The sequence below is a fragment of the Manihot esculenta genome, chromosome 9 (genome assembly GCF_001659605.2).
Source record: "Manihot esculenta cultivar AM560-2 chromosome 9, M.esculenta_v8, whole genome shotgun sequence".
Lineage (NCBI taxonomy): Eukaryota > Viridiplantae > Streptophyta > Magnoliopsida > Malpighiales > Euphorbiaceae > Manihot > Manihot esculenta.
Window position 1 is genome coordinate 1,463,243 of NC_035169.2, and position 20,394 is coordinate 1,483,636.

Below are 20,394 nucleotides of genomic sequence, written 5' to 3' on the forward strand. Positions count from 1 at the left end.
TTTTTTAGTCACACGAACTTAAAATGTAGACTTACCCAAATTTATGGACAATGATCTCCTCGGAAGTTTTCTTAAGCTCATATCATAATGTTAGTTAAATTAGCTGCTCTTCTACATTCCTACAAAAACTTTATAAAAAAAAAAATTCAAATAAATAGAAATTTCACTCAAATTTCTGTCAAATACAAAGTAAAATATATGTAAAATCTAAGCTTTATCAATCCTTCATTAAAAATAATTTACGGCTTTTTAAATATAAATGTTGCCAAATACTTTAGCGATGAGTTTAATAAACACTAATAACCATCTTTATTAATAGCCGAGTAATTCAACTATCCATGACTAAAATACTACCATGTTTTTAATTATATATGAATTTTTCTTAATTATTTTTCTAAAATTTTGTTTTAGCTTATAATAAAATTTAATTTTGTAGAATTTGAATGTTAAAATAGTTCTTTAAATGAATTTGAATTTAAATAAAACATGAATATAATTAATTAACCAAATTAAACATTTTTTAAAAAAATAAAATAAAATATATATGTTATTATCAAATATATATAAAGATATATTTTACAATTCTAATGTTCAACTTGTATATATTTCACTTCTCTTTTCTTCAAATCATGAATTCAAAACCTAGCCTTTGAATTATAAATCATCTGTCTTTACAGTTTGTATAACAATTTTAAATTTATTTTTATTTTTCCATTAATCAATTAAATATTATTTAATTAGACAATATAAACAATAATAGCATAAAAAATATATATATTTTTAGTGCTCGATCATCAATCTTCCATTTGATCAAAAACGAATTTCTCACAAATTTCCTCAGATGTCTCGAATATTAAGAAATGTAAAATATTTTCAAACAGAAGACTAAATAATCATCTAATTAATATTAACATGGCTACATCAGAGTGTTGATATAATAATAATAATAACTAAAATGTAGTTTCTGTGTTCTCCCTGTATAATGTTAAAATCAAGAATGGATTTTACTATCTAATAAAATATTCCTAACTCATGAATGTCACAAGTAGCTTGTACTGCCTTTCCCTGTAAAACATTACGCTAAAATCAGAACTAGAAAATTCTTTCACAATCGATCGTATTCTAAAGTAATTTACGTGTTCTCCATAAGTGAAATTTTAATGCATAAAAATAATAACTTAAAGCTCTAGCAGCCACTGGCTCAAACAAATAACAAAAAATTGAATGGGTACTTGTATTTGTTCCTTGAAATTATCGTCCTTCTTCAGCTTTCTCTCGTTTGCTTCCCTGCCTTTCTCTTTGGCTCTCTTTCACACATCAACTTAATTGATCTGCGCGGAGAAAGTGCCCATTAATAGGTTTGACGCTTTAATGCTATTTGCCCCCTGTTTTAATCACAGCTTGAAGCCGAGAGCTCTCTTTTTTAAAGAATTCCATCTCTTGAAGTAGTTTCGCAAGCTTTTCAGCATTCTCCTCCTGAATATGAGATGGTACTTTTTCTTTATAGCCTGCTGCATTAACCATCTTATCCAACTTGTCCCATTGCCTGATTATAAATAAATAAATAAATAAAATTTATAATAATAATAATAATAATAATAATAAAAGCAGAGAAATCAGGGATTGTCATGAACTTGGAAAATAGAAATTCTCTCATTACAAACAAGCACGCTTCAATTGATCTGGAAAAGGATCCACAGAGACTTTACCATGTCAAGGATCAAATAGTCTCCCCTTAATTTTCCATATACATCATGTAGCCCTAAAAGTAATGGATAAAACAATAGGGCCACTTCATCAAATACTATAATTGGAAGACAAAACACGCTAAATTTCCAATTAGGCCCTTGTTTCTATAGCATAATTGAGGGAGAGACAAGAAATAACATCACCCCCACCCAAAAAAAAAACACGTTTTTAAACATTTATAATCACTGTCACCATCATTGCATCACATAATGGCAACACCAGTAACAAACAGCAGGAAAAAAAAATCCACCATAACCAAACCTGTCAAGTCCCTGTTCCTCCCCACACGTCTATTGAGATGCATAGGCATATCAATGTGGTATGTTGACTGACCTCTGTGCATGTGTAGAGAGGACAGATACAAGAACATATACGTATCAATCTGTTTACGAGTATGTATTAATTTTAATTGAGAAGTCATACTTTTGTATATCATCCATTTTATTTCTGATCTTCTCAAGCTCTCCTCCTGTATCAACTTTTCCTCGAACCTTGAGATAGACTTTAAGATTCTCATTGACATTCTCAAATGCACAGTCCGCAGGAGGTTCTTCTTTTCCACTCAATAATACCTGAAACATATTTTTTTTGGAACTATTTCTTATGGTAGAGGAAGGAAATATAGCATTAATAGAGATCAGATATTGAGATTAAAATTTTAAACACATAAAAACAATATTTTGCTGCCCACAAAAAAACAAAGGCTAGGTATTTTGTAAGCAAGCAGATGCCTACAATCCTCTTAAGACATCAAATATTCTAGAAAAATAACATCATTTTTTAACTTCTCAGCAAATTGCTCGGTACATTATACCATTTGCAAATAGATGTGGGACTGGTAGGGACAAGGGAAGTTTTTTCACAAAAGAAATCCATGAAATTGCCTGACTAAACAATATGCACAAATTACTCAGAAACTCAAGGTTGAACCTCTCATCTCCAATCAATAGCAGATAATTTTAGCTTTTTAACCCTGCCAATTCCTGCAAAGTTCAACCTCTTTTTCTTTTTTCTTTTTTTTACTTTTTATTTTTCATTTGTGAACCGTTTCTTTCTCATTTTTCTTCAACATAATTAAGACTATACACAAGACAATGGATCTCAAATGAAAGAATTAGCACAAATATTTAAAGAAATGAATTCCTATGTTTAGATGATCCCGAAAAGGCTATGCGAAAATAACCTGCAGGAAAAAAGATAAAAAAAGGGTAGGAGAGGTGAGAGCTACAATCAACTCCCTGTCTAGGGGTTCACTATTTATTTGAACTGAGACACTGGATTGCACCAACATAATTTAAATAATTAGGATTTATCCATTATTCCATTACAAAAAATTTTGCCCAAGGATGATAAAAGTTGCAAATTTAGTACCATACCTGGAAAGATGATAAAGTTGCAAGAGTTGTAATATAAAATTCATGGCTAGTGATAGTTTCTGCTACTGCATCATTTTGGCAAAATGCAAAAGCCGGTAGTCTGGGGAAAAACAAAAATCATCTACAGAATAAATGTAATGATACATATTACCTCTTCAGATATATCTATAAAATGATTGAGACAATCCTTGAAAACTCAAACTCCTATAAGAAATGTTGTCCAGTGCAAAGTTTCAGATCAAATATTTTTTTCCATATTTATTTAGGCTAATTCTGAAAGACATACACCAAATTATGAGGTAATATGGCTTTGTATTACCTGTACCAACATCAAACATTTCTCAGATTTTGGAATGGAGTTTTACATCACTATCACATAATATATTTATGTCCCTTTGCATAGGAGGAATGGTTTTAAATAACAGTGATTACCTAAAACAACAGCTGATTTACGGGTTTTTTAGCTTCCCATTACCATGGCACCTGTTAGTTCAAAGGGATAAAAAAAATGTACTTGTAACATCCATAACAACCTTCATGTAGCAAAGGCCATTATCTGCCGTTGAGTAATGATAACAGTTTATTACTTCACATTGGTTTTTTCCCTTTTTTTAACAATTGGGGCTGACCCTTCCTCATTCTTTCTTTCAGGTTCAGGGGTTTTTAAGCTATTGTGGATCTACCAACTTTTCATTGAAAATTCTATTTCTTTCTGCCAATCTCTCACTTCTAGCTCTTGAGCTAACATCATCAACTAGTAAGCTAAGATCATAAACACTCTTTCTAATTCTGCACATCCATATCATGCAAAAGGTCAATTCTTTGGTGTTTCCTACTTATTTGTTTAAGAAAGTACATTTGAAACTAGGTTTTTCTTTATTATTATTAAATTTATAGTTCGGTTATTCAATTTACATGCTATTTTTTCTGATTTTGAACTATTTATGGAATTAATTCAGCTATTTACTATCCATTTTAAATTGATTAATGCAAAGAATATTTAAAAATAAATAACAGATATAATATCATTTTGTGATGTATTTATGCTTATTTGTATATTAATTTTACTTATTACTTTAAATATCTAGTCATTTCATAAACTTTGCAAAAAAATTTTGCAAAAAAATTTTGAATAGTGATAGGTTGTTAGCGTCACATTGTGGCCATTACAGGCATGTTCCCTTGCCCCAAACACAATTTAATTGATCTGGACTTGTACATGCAAAAAAGCAAATTGACTATTTGAAAACAAATATATAAAGGGAACAATGAAATATGTTGCAAGCAAAACTGAATTTATTTCAACAGTACCTCTCATTTCTTGGGTTACCAAGCACCTCAGCCCTCAGAGATCTTATACACTTCACAGTAGCCTCAACAAGGTCCATTTCATATTCCACCCTCTCATTTGTCCAGGCCTATAGAGAGAGAGGGTTTATCATTTAGTCATATAAAACCATCTAAAATGTCAGTTAATTATGGTTCAAACTAACCTTTTATCATCATATATGACATTTGAAAAAAAAAATGATAAATTAAAATAAAGTTTACCAAAGGGTCATCTAGTGGACATTACATAATAAAAACATAATTAAACAACCTAACCCTAAAATGTTCTCATCTAATGATGATATTGGAACTTACTTCTATCGTTGATGGATATTCGGATATCACAATTGACTCTTTCCTGGTATGATCCAGGGCTGCAGGAAGGCGTTGCCACAGTTCCTCAGTAATAAAGGGCATAAATGGATGAAGCAATCGCAGGCCATTGTCCAAACACACCCAAAGACAATCTTTGGCAGAATTCTTTGCAGAGGCAAATGCTGGATCATCACTATTAAAATAGGGTTTGATTGTTTCTATGAAAACATCACAAAACTGATACTGCCACCATGAATACACTGTGCTGGCAGCATCTGAAAACTCGTATGAATTCATTGCTGAAACTGTTTTAGATATGGCTTTGTTAAGTGCTGAGAGTATCCACTTGCAGCTGAAAGGCATAGTTTCCATATCTAGAGTCAGTGGAGGGGCATAACCAATTTCAAGTTTGCTCATAGCAAATCGTACAGCATTCCACAATTTGTTGCACCATTGACGGTATCCAACAACTCTTTGAATGTCCAAATTTATTTTATCAGACTGAAAAAGAAGGAAGCAACATCAAGAATGATCTTATAAAAGCAGCACGAAATATAAACGCACAAAATAAACATATTGATGACCAGAGGCATGAACCTGAGCTGTGTATGATACAAGAGCAAATCGAAGAGCATCTGCACCACATTCAGAGATGCCATTAGGGAAATCTTTCTTCTGTCCAGCTTTCGCAACAATCAGTTCATTTGGATCCAAGTTACCCTCCTCTAGTCTTTTGTGAAGGCCTTCAAGAGTTATTCCATTTATTACTTCAAGAGGGTCAATAACATTTCCCAAAGACTTTGACATCTTACGGCCATGTGCATCACGAATCATTGGATGCAGATAAACCTACATGAAAACAAATTATAAACATATCAAGTGATAACCAACATGAAGTTCGAATGCAATTTCAGGATAATAATTCACTTACCTTTGTAAATGGTACATCACCTCCCAGTTTAATTCCTAACATCACCATCCGAGCAACCCAGAAAAATAAAATGTCATGCCCAGTTTCAAGTACTGAAGTTGGGTAAAAATTTTTCAAATCATCAGTATCATCTGGCCAACCCAATACTGACAATGGAAATAAACCAGAAGAAAACCATGTGTCAAGGACATCAGGATCTTGACTCATCTCAAACTTCTCTCCAGGAAATTTCACATTAGCCTCCTGTAGAGCCGCCTGCTCATCTCTACCAACTACCCAATGGTCATTGTAGGCACCAAGTTCCTTCAATTCATCATCTTCAAGTGTAATATACCAGGCAGGTATGCGATGACCCCACCAAAGCTGCCTCGATATGCACCAATCACGTATATTCTCAAGCCATCTATAGTGTTTTGCAGCCATATGAATGCCGAAACAAATCAGGTCAATAAACAGAATGAAATGACACAACATAAACAAACTTTCGGCAAGAAAATTTTCAAAATTTGTCACAACTTTTTTTCTTAAAAGAGAAAAAGATGATGTACCCAATTACACAAAGGCTCTGGGACCATATCCTAAACTATTGAAGAAGTCAAAATTAATAATAATAAACATCTGCTTGGGGAAACACACTAGTCTATTTGGAATTGTTGTTCGACAAGTTGAGAAAAGGACCACTTTAAATATGTCAATTAGAAGAAACTATTATTAGAGACCTGCAATTGATTCAACTCGATTCAATTCCCCATCCCGGCAATTTGAACGGGTTAATCACAAATATACCTAAATCATAACTGAATCAAGAGAATCAATAGTAAATCCTGTGAGTAATGCAGTGACCCCGCTAAAGTTGTGCCCCGATATGCACCAATCACGTTATATTCTCAAGCCATCTGTAGTGTTTTACGGCCATATGAATGCTGATACAATCAGGTCAGTAATCAGAATGAAATGACACAATGCAAACAAACTATTGGCAAGGAAATTTCCCAGATTTGCCACAACCTTTTTCTTCTTAAAAGTAAAAAAGATAATCTACTCAATTATACAAAGGCTCTGAGCCCATATATCCTAAACTATTGGGGAACTCAAGACTAGTCAATAGTTTAATGAACATCAGCTAGGAGCACACCAGTCTATTTGGCATTGTTGGACAAGTTGAGAAAAGCACCACTTTTAAGTCAATTAGAAGCACTGCTATTAGAATCCTATGATCAATTCAACTCAATTCATTCACCGTCTAGCAATTTGAATCTATAGGCTGAACCGCAAGTACACCAGAGTCATAACGGAATCAAAAGAATCAATACGAATCAACCAATTACGTCTATTACTTTTCTAGAGAGCCCATATAGCTTCAACGTTTAAGATTTTACTTCATTTTTACTATGGAAAATGTGCATAAAATCTTCCATTAGCTATTTTTCTTCCATAAGACATTCTTTTTCCTCTCCCTACTCTTTCTTTTTTTTCTGTTATTTTTTTTTTAGTAAATTTACTTCTCTAATTAATAGTTGTCAAATTAATACATTTTAATATTTTATATTAATATATTTTGACATTTTAATTTAACCAACCATCCTTTTTTTTTATTATTGAATCAAATTTAAATGTGTATTTCAACATATGCACAAATATAACCATCGTCTATCATTCAGGAGGCCATCAGTTATAACCATGGTTTTAAATCGCAGTCGAGGCCACGTTCGCAGTCGAGGGAAGGCATTCAGTTAATCAAGTAACAGGCTGTGAGGACAGCTTCCCCCCAAAATCGCAGCAGAACATTGTGATATAGGAGTAAAGTATGGGCTATTTCAATTAAATGCTGATTTTTTCGCTCGGCAACCCCATTTTGTTGTGAGGTATAAGAGCAAGAAGTTTGGTGAGTAATACCCTGAGTAGACAAGAAATGAGTGAATGAGAAAGACAAATATTCTCTTGCATTATCACTTCACAGTACCTTAATGCGAACACCAAATTGATTATGGATTTTAGCATAAAACTTTTGAAAAATAGAGAACAACTCATAACGATTCTTCATCAGAAAAAGCCAAATGCAACGAGAATAGTCATCAATAAAGATAACAAAATATTAAAATCTCAGAGTTGTACTAACTCGACTTTGACCCCAAATATCTGAATGAACGATGTCAAACATAGAAGTGGCTCTATTATTGATTCGTTTGGGAAAAGAAGCTCGAGTTTGCTTCCCGAGTTGACAAAATTCACATTCTAAAGAAGGCAAGAACGAGAGGCTAGCAACCAGTTTTTGTAACTTGTTCAGACTTGGAATTCAGCGGAGGTGAAAGACACAAAAGCAATTAGAGAGTTATTCTTGTAACTCATATACTGCTCCAATCATCTTCCCAGTATTCCGGTCCTACACAACCACAGATTCAGCAGTAAAGAGTAGAGAAAAGAGAGGAATAGCCAGCGCCAGGTGATGCTGGAGGAAGAGTCACCAGCATGAAATGATCGCCGGAGGATGGTGCACGCAATCATATCCCAATTATAGCTTAATCATATCACAATCATATCACACAATCATATCCCCAATTATTACTACAAATCTAGGCTATTTACAGAAATAATCTCAACACAAGACATCTTATATGTTTCTCATATTCAAATTGACATGTTGTAGTCATCCACAAATCCTACTCTAGAAATAGAAATACTCGCATTAATAGCATGCTTGATCCCAGCATTGAATAGGCTGGTGAATAAGAATATTTGTCCATCTATTATGGAAATTACATTAGTAGGAATATAAGATGAAAATCTCCTAATTGGGTCTCGACTATTGGTAAAGCAGTCATATTTAAACTAAATAAAAACTTAATTTAGCAGCTCTTCTCAAAAGGCATAAATGCAAACAAAAATATCTACCATACAAGCTTCATGATCGGGTGGTAATAGCAGTAGAAGAGACATTTGACAATAAACCTGCACCTGGGTAAATCAACACTTCCTTCTGTTGTGGAGTAGGTATCAGGGATCATCTTCTCTTCTTCTCCTTCAAATCAAAATCCTCCTAACACAAAAAGGACTTGTTTGGAGAGATCGACCACTCCAAAACATCTAAAATATTTTTCCAAAAACATTTGAAAAGGGGCTTTCAAAAAGTTTGTTTCGACCTCAATCACAAATAGGTTTACCAATCCACCAACAAACAAGCACATGTAAGATAGCAGTGCTAAGTGAATACATTTCTTCACTCTGTTAAGAAATATAGACTAGCTGTCTAGAATATTCTTCTTTCACTGATCAAACTAGCATCTCACAATCCTAAGGAGCACACCCATTCCTGAAGTTTCTAATATTTGGTTGGACTCAAGAAAGATCTAGGTGTTAGGCAATTGTTTAAAGTATAAGCAACACACACCAAAAAATACTATAAAGCGCATAGGGGAACAATTGGGTCGACCTTAGTCTAGGTGTAGTATAATTGTACTAGTACTATTTAATGGAGTACACCGTGGAGTTTAATGTGCGCAAGCAATTTTTAATGTTTGAGGGCTTAATGAGCTTCGTACCTAGAGTTTTCTAAGGATGCACAATAATTAGGTAGGTATGCAGCACATATAAGGTGCCAGTGAATTATCATTCCGTCACATTTGCAATGTGATCCTTAGTAGTGCTCAATCTAGCTCATAGGCAACATCAATACTCAAAAATTTCATGCATAAGGTATCTTTCGGTGACAAACTATTACTCAATTCCAGAGAATAAAATAAATTATTGCACCATGCAACTCATTGAGCTCATGCATCCAATTTCATTTTATAAGTAATATGTAGATAGATGAAATAAGAGAACCTTTTCCACTCGGCCAAATATTGCTTTGGAAAGAATTCAAGCTTTGGATTTTCACCATCAATTGCTGCATCAAGAGCTTGCTTTGCCATACTACTGCAATTAACATACCACTGTGGCTTTATCATTGGCTCCACAACATCATTGGTTCTTGAACAACAGCCAAGTCGCATCTCATTATTTTTAGCACCCCTATACAATCCCTACAAGAAAGCACAAGTAAAACAAGGAATCACATATAGGGAAAATACACACAAGTAATCAAACAACTTTAAGAAAAAGGAATACACGATGCACTCAAGCTCCATTTGATTGGATACCATTAACATATTCTAAGAGGATCAACCATGATATAATTCCAGCCAAAGCACAACTTCACTATAATAATTCAAGACTTTATTCTATGATGCAATAAACAATAATGCATACAATGTTTACCAAAAAAGAGTAAGGTTCCTAGAGCCCTTACATAGACATGTGCTTGAGCGAGGACACACGCACACATAAATAAAATATATAAATCCAATATTCCATAGTCAAGGATTCAAGTGTAGAGTCGTTAACAAACCATCATGACTGAAATTTTAAATCTCCAAACAGCAATGACCAAATTGCATATTATGTGAGGGTTTCCCTTTCTTTTTTTTTTTTTTTGGGGGGGGGTAAGGGGGGATGTAATTACCTTATATCCACATGCATGTTAGCGGAGGAGCATGTATAAGAGGATGGGTCATATAAATCCAATATTCCATACAAGGATTTAAGTATACATATACAAACCATCATGACTGAAATTTTAAATCTCTAAATAGCAGTGACCAAATTGCATAATGTGTGAGGGCTTCTTCTTTTTTTTTTTTGGAGGGGGATGTAATTACCTTATATCCACATGCATTTTAGCAGAGGAGCATGTGTACGTGCATGTCTCTGGGTGCAAGTGCATGGAAAGTGGGAGAAGTAGAAGTGACAGGGATAAAGTTTAAAATTACAACAGCTGATTATTTCCTGCTATACTTGGGTTATTTCCCGCTATACACTGCAGCAATACCTTTTTCTGTAATGCTTCTTTCACTTCCTCCCGAGCCTTGAAGCGCAGCATCCCAACGAACTCTGAACCACCATTGCTATTAATTTTACCATCATCAGTAAAAACATTAATAAATTCAAGATTATGACGCTTCCCCACATCAAAATCATTCGGGTCATGTGCTGGAGTGATCTGCAGAAAAGGAAGGATTACAGAAATATTGACTAAACAGAAAGAGGTTCACAACAATTTTAGTATTTTAAGTGCAGAAGCAGAGTCTTACCTTGACAGCACCAGTGCCAAAATTGGGATCAACAAGAACAGCATCACAAATTATTGGAAGTTTTCTTCCATTAAATGGATGAATTGCGAATTTGCCATGTAGATGACTGTACCTTTTGTCATCAGGATGTATGGCAATAGCAGTATCACCAAGCATTGTTTCCAATCTAGTTGTGGCAACAACAATTTCACCCAGATCTCCCTCCAGAGGATAAGCAAATAAGGTTAGAAGACCAAATTCCACTGGTTTCTCATAACCAGGAACCTTCAACAGTGTCTTCTCCTTGATGTCAGTATAATCTACCTACAAACATAAAGAAATTTCCAGGTAAGTAAAGGTCAATCCAAACAACTAATCACTTAAAGGGAACAGCTTACCTCAATATCAGATATAGCAGTTCGTAAGGTGCAATCCCAATTCACCAATCGGATATCCCTGCACAAGACATTATCAAAAGTGCCATAACATAAGCACTAGAGCTTTTATTGGTACGATAAACAGTAGGATGACGAAATTTTCTTACTGCTGAAGCATGGAAATTTCTGGGTACACTAAACATTTAAGAGTAAATAGCTTCTGTGGTTATTTTTTGCCTGCCCCAGGTACATAAATTCAAAAGTCACAAAAACTAAGCCTTAATACCAAACTAGTTGAGGTCAGCTATGTGGATTTTTTTTCCGTATTCAGCTCTGAGCTAAAAGCATAGCCGGCCCCAAGCCCAGAAAAATGAGGGTTGTGGTAGGCCAATGGCTAGAATGAACTCCAGTCAATTCTCATGAGTAAAGGTCATAAACCACAAAAATTTATTTGAAAACAGAACTCTTGAGTTTTTTAGTTACTGAAACAGTGGGATTAAAAAACCATATGTTTAACAGCTGAAGCATGAAAACTGTTGAGTCCACCATACATTTAGGAGCACAGCCTGTATGGTTATTCGTTGCCAGCCCAAGAAACATTCATTTGCAGGTCACAATACAAGCCACAGAAATTGATTAGAAACTAAATAACTCTCTTGGAATGAAAACAGTAGGATGACATAACATTTCTATAACAGCTAACCCAAGAAATTTCTGGAAACACTGTCTATTTAAGATTTCCATCTCATGGTTATTTGTTTGCCAGACCTAGGTATGTCAATTTATAGGGGACAAGTCACAAAAATTGGTTTGAGAAACTAAATTCATGTTTGCCAGACCTAGGTATGGCTTCCATGTAAGGATCCATAGTAATAGGATCACTATCAATTTGTTTTCATTAGTTTCAATTTCTTGTATTTTGTATATTTATTCATCAAATAAATTTTTTTTTTAAAGTTCATTTTTGTATCAATAGTGTAAACAGATTGATTTACCAAAATTGACTTTTACATAGTGATTGGTTCATCAATAGAAAAAATAGAATTAATTTTTAAATTAGTTATTAATATAGTTTTAGAAAAAAAGGGCAGAAAAGTTCAATAATTGGGTCCATAAGCATAAAGGATTTGGTACACCAAAAGAATTTTGTTAATGTACTCGTTAAATTTGGATCAGGCCTAACTCATCCCAAAAGCTAGCTCAAGGGGGAGGAGTGCCTATGGCCCATATAAGGGGCACATTACCCCTTTCCACAACCGATGTGGGATTCAACGCACCCCTACGCCTAGAATTTTACTGGTGCGTGACATATTTATAGAAGGCCCAACATCAGATGGGAGGCTCTGATACCATGTTAAATTTGGCCTAGACCTAACTCACCCCAAAAGCTAGCTCTGAGGGGAGGAGTGCCTATGGCCCATAGAAGGGATAAAGTATTTTCTATCATCAACTAATCATGTTAACTTTCACACAACAAAGGCCAAATTGTTTATTAGAGCAAAACATCAAGGGAGTTTTGTAGTTAAACCCTACATGTCATTCCACCTCCAATAATTAACTTTGCTTAAATATCACCTTCATCAGTAGCTATAAGCAATTTTTTGCAGCATTGATGACATTGTCGAATAAAGCATACCTATAGATGAGACCATCCTTGTATAGCCGAACAAATTCCTCTATCACAGCCTTTGATCTTTTATCATCCATTGTAAAACACTAAGGCGGAGGAGGAGCAGAATATTAACAATAGGCAAAGAACATCAATAACTTCCAATGATTCCATACAAGATGCTATAACATAAGAAATAAATACAGTAGACTGAAGCCAAACTGTTACCTCACGCGACCAATCAAGAGAGGCACCCAGCCTTCGCAGCTGTCTCAATATAGTACCGCCATACTGCTCCTTCCACTTCCAAACCTTTGATAAGAATAACATCAAAGAAGAAAAGAGAAAGTTGAATGACATGGAAACAAATACATAAAAGACAGGAAACCATCAAAAAAACTCAAAATGTAACAACTCGAACGCACTTCAGAAACAAATTTCTCACGGCCAATATCATGCCTGGTTAAGTGCCGCTCGCGCATTAACTTCTTCTCTACGACCACCTGCAAATCATTAGAGCTGTTCATCACGACAACAGAAGGAATAAATCTATAAACATCACAAGTGGCTCGCTTTCTGAAAAACCCATCTTTAGTGGAAAGAGGAGTGTCAACCAGTAAAAAACTGGTAAATTCTAGCAGCAACCCAGGTAAACACCCTTGATGGCATATCCTGGACTCATATTATAGAATGAGATATTATAGAGCAAACCTACTTTACTCATAAAGCTGATGATAACATGCAAGAATTTATGCTCATAACTGTGCCCATGCAGAATGCAGTCGCTTTTATATGATACTATCAACCACCAAATGGGTGCTGGAAAAAATTTCTTGACAATAAAATACAGTGAGATAGACAGGTAGTCATTAAAACTTTAGCTGGAACACAAAGTTGAGGGATAAAAGATAGATATGGCCCCAATGAAGATTAATCGAACACAGTCTACAGCAGTGAACTTAAAATGAAAAGATAATTAAAAATAAAAAGATAATTACACCAGGCTTAACCAATTTAGAATGGCAAAGAGAAGTAAACCTGTGTTGCTATCCCAGCATGGTCCACGCCAGGTACCCACAAGGTATTATATCCAGACATTCTCCGCCAACGAATAATTGTATCCTGCTTATGATAAGAGTACATGGGGTCACATTATTGATTATACACCAACAAAATTGCAAAAGGATCAAATAAGAAAGAAGCAACATGTTTCCACACCTCTATAGCAGCTGTAAGGGCATGGCCTATATGTAGGGCCCCAGTCACATTTGGTGGAGGAAGAACCTAGGGAGTGATGTCCAATATTAGAAGGATTAAAAAAATCAGGGCAATAATAAATAATATAAGAAGTAGAAAAAAAACTAGTAAGGATAGGGATAAGAAAAAAGAAGAGAGAGAGAGAGAGAGAGAGAGAGAGAGAGAGAGAGAAAGAAAGAGAGAGAGAAACAATAAAAGCAGGGCAAAAACTTAACTACATCCAAACCACAAAAGGTAAATCAAAATAGACCATTAAAAAAATGGAAGCCACCACATACAAGCATTTGCATCTAGAACTTAATTTGCAAGTAGGAAGTAGCCATAACAAAGTAGTTATTTGCTATTAAATGGAAAGAAATGCAGGATGAGTTTGTTATATGTGAATCCATGGAACCTGCGGTTGGATTGAATTGAAAGTTTTCATGCCCTACGAATCTAAAACCTTCCATGCAGAGGAACTCTACTTCTTATTATCAAACAAACAACCAGACTTGACAAGGTTATACTATTGCTTTTTTGCTAAACAGCACAATTTTTAACATGTTTGGCTCAACTAGTAAATTATGTGCATAGAATTGATATCTATGATAATAGGGGAGATTAATATACAGTTAAAACCAAAAATCAAACCAAACCAATTTAATTCCGTTTTTTGGTTCAGTTTGTCTGTTTAAAATGGTTTGGTTCAGTTTATGATTTCTATAAATTTCAATTTTCAGACTGATTAGGTTATTTTAATATAAAAAAAAACCCAACCCTTAATGGGCTTAGGCTGTTATTTAATATCCTTGAGCTGGACTAATTAATTTAGGCCTCATATCAGTTATGCCCATCCTTATATCTTCAGCTCATGCACTTATAAACACCTCTCAAGTCTATCAAAACTCCAGCTCAAGAACTTCATAATTAGTTCAGACCCTATCTTCTCTCCCATTCACAAATCTCTCCCACAAGATCCATGGATGATGGAGCTTCATCATGCATGATTTTGTGAATGATTTTATTTGTATTTTGTGATTTTGGGTTTACCTTTCCTTCTGTGATTTTCAAATTAACTTTCACTCTATGATTTTCGGATTAATTTTCATTTTAGTTGAATATTTGAAAAAGTTTTGTCAAGTATTTGAGATGTGCTTAGCTCTATAATTGTAGAATGGAGAGGTGTAGTTGACTGATCGACCAAACCAAACCAATTTTTTAGGTCTGATTTTATTCATTTTTTCCTAATAAATAGGTTCCATTTGGTTTGTAAAAATATGTTTTTCAGTTCTTTGGTTTTTTTGGTTTGATTGGAACCGAACCACCGACTGCACAGCCCTAAATCATACAAATCATCAAGAAAAAGCAATGAGCAAGCACAATTATTTTAGCAAACCTATTTAATGAACTTAATCTGATGTAATGAAGTTCTTCTTTAGCAACTGAATATTAGTTTGTAGTATAATTCCCAAAGCATGCACACCATGTCCAAAAGATAATATCAGAATGAAAACATCAATGTATTAACTAAAATTGAAATGTGTCGGACATTTTCAGAAACATACAAATTATGTGAACACTTAATTTCAAAATGAACTAACACACTTACTATGGAAAATGGTGGTTTGGAGCTTTTTGCATCAGCGGAAAAATAACCTGATTTTTCCCACCAGGTATACCATCTAAAAATTAATAGACACAAAGAATAAACCATTTGAATTTGAATTATAATACTAATAATAATAACAATAATAATAACTATAACTATAACAATATTATTATTAACAGTAATAACAGTAACAATAATTGAAGATGTGAAGCTAGTGGTGCCTACGATTTCTCCACGGCAGTTGGATTATACTGTTTTGCCATTTGAGCAGAAAGCTTTTTCTTCTCACCAGAAGGAGTCTCAGGGTCAACATAATCTTCAGGATTCTCCTCAACTCCAGCATCTCGCCTAGCATTCTTTTTAGCAGTACTCTTTTGTGAAGCATTACTGGATTCTTGTTGTGCCTATGATTGATGTAGTTAAAGCTAAAATTGTGCAAGTACTTCAAAATTTACAACTATGACAAGTTCTACAAAAACTTGTCCCAAGAGTACCTTTAATTTAGCTGCCTTTTCAGCTGCCTTAAGCTTCTTCAATTCTTTTTCCCTAGCCTGTATGCATAGATAAAGTTATAACAACTAAAAGTAAATAGTATTCATGGAGATGAGATAGAGAATATAGGAGAAGAAAAAAGAAAACCTTTTCTTCTTTCTTCTTCTTGCGGTCAAGATCCTCTTGAGTTTCAATCTTCTTTTCTGCTTCTGACTGCCAAATCAACAAAATCATCTCATATGATTAGTTTGGTTTGGTTTGATTTGATTTAGAGTGAATAGCAATTTTGCTGAACAGTGTCCCGTACCATGTTATGGCGTGACTGATGTCAGGACCAACAGCGAGGAGGGTGAGTGGCGGGACGAGGAGCAGCACCGAAGACGAGTGCAGCGGACCTGTGGACAGCGTGCCTGAATGAGGACAACGTTGACGGCGAGCGGCAGGAGAAACGACGTTGGGTGTTTCTGCGGCTGTCTTTTGGCCCTGATACTGCTGCAACTCAGGGAAGGGGAAAATGATTTTGAAGAAGTGGGCGGCGGAGTTTCTTTTGGGAATATTTAGGTTAGCGTTATTTCAGGAGTTTCTGCTGCTACTTTCCACTGCTATTCGGTTTAAGGCAGGCCCTTGGCCGTGCTGATTCCGGTTTGAAATTGGCTGTTTGATTTGTTTTGCGATCAAATTGGAATTGATCCAATTTTTAACTGTTCGAAAACGATTTTAATTTTTGAAGGTTTTAGTCCGGTTTTAAAGCCATTACAATTATTTTATGGTTCTCGATTTCAATTAATCCCAAATTCCAAACTATCAATTCAGTTTCAGTTTAGAAAAAATGAAAGTAAAAAATTTAGATAAAATAAATAAAGAAATAAATATAAATATTAAATATTATTATATTAATAATTAAATAAATAAATTGTACAAAAGACGTACATTTGTATAATATAGAAAACAATGCTGTATTTAAGATGTGTTTGGTTTACGAAAAAAATATTTTTTAATATTAAAATGTTTAATAAAATTAAAACGAAAAATATTTTATTGATTGTTGAAAAAATTAAATTATTTTATTAAGAATTTCATATATAAATTTATTAATATATTTTATTTTAAAATTAAAATTAAATAATAAAAAATAAATTATTTTGTTGGAAAATATTTTTTAAAAAAATTTTAATAGAAAATATTTTTTCTAAAAGACATTTTTTAGAAAATATTTTTTACAAGTTATTGATATGGTATAATATTTGTCTAAAATATGTCATGAGTTGTTATTGTATGACTGAATCACGTGACAAGACTCCACCTGGAAAAATGAAGATCTAGACATCGAAACGATCAATGCTCAAAATGACACAAGACTCGCCCTCTCCTAAACTGGTTGAACCTCTTATTATACAAGTTATCATCAGATAATAGAATCTACTAGATCTTCATTACTTTCTTTCTTACACTCGCCCTTTGTGATAACTTACTAACTTGAGTATCGGAGTGGTTGTCCATTGATTCTTTTTTGTTCATTTGGGATAAAATTCGGCCTAGCTTTCTATCTTTTCACTTACAGCACTTTTAGTTTCCATCACTTTATCCTTAAAATGGCTGAAAACCCACGAGTTGTTGCAAAGTCCGCTACCAACAAAGGAGCCATCATCTCCTCTACCCCTAGCAATGGACATAACACTCCTTCTATGGTCAATGAAGCAGACCTCAACAATCTGAATAAATAGCAGATGGTACAATATATAAAAAAGCTTTAGACAACTCTCAAGGAATACAAAGTTCGGGAGGAGGCCTCATTCATGGCTCTCAGAGTAAGGAAGGAAGCTTCCTTTGAGAACCTGAAGACTCAGATAGAGGCAATTCAAATGCATTCCAAAGAAAAGGCCAAGTTAGAGGATGAGAAATTATCGAATGAGGCCTCAAAAGACGTTGATTGGAAACTGGTTCGTGCTGTATAAAGGTACCAAAAGCAGTAAGAGAAAGACTATGGTTTAGATGATGCTTCACCCCTATAGGAGGAGATTCTTGCAAAAACCTTTTCTACAAAATTCAAGCTGCTTAGTTTGAACAAATACGACGGGACAGCAGACTCCAAGAGTCATCTAGCTATCTTTCGAATTACGATGCAGATCCAGAATATCAATGATTTCGTATTGTGCCGAGTCTTCCCATTCACGCTCACAGGTTTAGCTCAGAAATGGTACCAGCATCTGAGTCCAGGTTCTATCCACAGTGTTACACAACTTGTGATGTTATTTAAATCTAAGTTTGTTACTTGTATACCTCCTAAAAAACTCTCCTCACACTTGTGAAAAATCCGATAGGTAGAAGGCGAGTATTTAAGGAGCTTTATCTCAAATTTTAATGTTGAAGCGATATAGGTTGAAGAATTAAATCTCGAGATAGCATGCGAGGCGTTAAAGAAAGGGACTCACAACATAAAGTTTATAGATTTATTGATCAAGAATACAACAACCACTTATCAGCAGCTAATGGACAAAGAACAAAAGTACATTCGATTGGATGATGAAGTCTAGGCACTGAGGGAGGATAAGAGGACAAGTCAAAGCAAAACTCAAAAGTCAGAAAGGCGAGGCTATGAGGGAGATCAAAAGAATTATCTTATGTCTTGAAGGAGGGACAACTAAAGTAAGTATAAAAATTATACTGCTTTAAATGACTCATGCACACATATTTTGATGTAGATCAGGAAAAATGATATAGAAATCAAATGGTCCACCAAGCTTAGCCTAGACAAAGCAAGCATGCAAGGGAGAACAAAGTTTTGTTGTTTTCATGAAGATTATGGGCACACTACAAAAGAATGCAGGTAACTAAAGGACGAAATTGATAGACTTATTAGAGATGAAACTCTAAGGAGGTTTGCTATAAAAGATAAAGAAGAAAGAGAGTTAGAACCTGAGGCAAAGAATACCAGTCAATCCTGATAAAATGAACCCATAAGAGTTATTCACATTATTGTAGGAGGATCAAGTGGCAATAGATACAACATCACAGCTATTTAATTCCTGAGTCAAACCCGAGGCTTTGAACGAGAAAATCCAGTCCTTAAACAATCCAACATAATAAAAGGGGATGTCGGGTCTAGTAAGTTGGGCGAGAACTGAAAAGGATCATATAGGGTCTCCTCAGCTATTTCATCCTGGTGCTTATAAATTAGTTAAGTTAGATGATCGATTCATTTAATTATTTTTGAAAGAAAATTTATAATTTATGAAAATGCTATCAATAAAATGATGATGTATTCTTCAATCCTTTTTAGTATTTAAATCAGAAATGACGGGTTGATGAAAGCGTGGAGAGCATACGACCAGATGTTAGTCCCGTTAATCATTTTTAAGGCATTTTATACTAACACCACAAGGCGGGTAACCGCCAGCTACGTGACCAGGTGTTAGTTTCATTAATAATTTTTCTAAGGCATTTTATATCAAAGCCATGAGGCGGGTAACCGCCAAAAACTTGACTGGGTGTTAGTCCCATTGATAATGTTTAAGGCATTTTATGCCAACACCACGAGGCAGGTAACTGTCAGGCGAGCCACGAGGCAGGTAATCGCCAGGCATTTGACCAGGTGTTAGTCCCGTTAATAAATCTTCTAAGACATAAGCCAAAGCCACGAAGCGGATAACCGCCAAACACTTGACTGAATGTTAGTTCCGTTAACAATTCTTCTAAGGCATTTTACCAAAGTCATGAGGGGGATAATCGCTAGGCTCATAACCGAGGGTTAATCTTGCTAATAAATTTTCTAAGGCATTTTATACCAAAACCACAAGGTGGGTAATTGCCAATTACTTAAGCGAGTGTTAATCCATTAACAATTTTTCTAAGACATTTTACACCAAGGCCACGAGGCGAGTAACTGTCGAGCTTACATACGGGTGTTGGTTTCGTTAATAATTCTTTTAAGGTATTTTATGCTAAGGCTACGAGGCAGGTAACCACCAAGCTTACGTTTGGGTGTTAGTCCCAATTAATAAAAATTTTCAGGTTATTTAAGACTTATTTATCAGTTTGGCGATCAATGTACGAAACAACTGGATGAGAGTTCTAGTTATTTTATTTTTAGGTCAAGTATTGGTCTAAAGTACTTGGCAAAAATAAAAGACAAAGATAGAATAAATGTTTCCATTACATAAAGAAATTTTTACATAGGAAGAGAGATATCTTCAGTCTCCTCCTCCTGAGCCTCTATTACATTTTGACCTACATCTACATTTTCAACAGAGACTCGGTTGGTGG

The 20,394-nt window shown here is 34.6% G+C and overlaps 1 protein-coding gene across 2 annotated transcripts; it reads right to left on the reverse strand.

The window, feature by feature from the left end:
- Positions 1-1,037: 1,037 nt before the first annotated feature.
- LOC110623380 (valine--tRNA ligase, mitochondrial 1) lies at positions 1,038-16,813 on the reverse strand. 2 transcript variants are annotated; one of them, XM_021768296.2, is made up of 21 exons: positions 16,439-16,810; positions 16,279-16,344; positions 16,134-16,190; positions 15,865-16,043; positions 15,640-15,712; positions 14,013-14,078; positions 13,833-13,916; positions 13,220-13,297; positions 13,023-13,106; positions 12,822-12,901; positions 11,207-11,264; positions 10,830-11,132; positions 10,568-10,738; positions 9,523-9,722; positions 5,701-6,103; positions 5,367-5,618; positions 4,770-5,270; positions 4,437-4,543; positions 3,126-3,225; positions 2,173-2,321; positions 1,038-1,546 (listed from the first exon to the last, which is right to left on the reverse strand). In XM_021768296.2, exons 1-21 carry the CDS (start codon positions 16,439-16,441, stop codon positions 1,375-1,377), a joined length of 3,186 nt encoding a protein of 1,061 aa, XP_021623988.1. In that variant the 5' UTR covers positions 16,442-16,810; the 3' UTR covers positions 1,038-1,374. The 2 variants fall into 2 exon arrangements, 1 of the variants encoding a protein (XP_021623988.1); XR_006352148.1 differs by lacking the exon at positions 3,126-3,225 and having other exon boundaries at positions 1,501-1,546; positions 16,439-16,813.
- Positions 16,814-20,394: the final 3,581 nt, after the last annotated feature.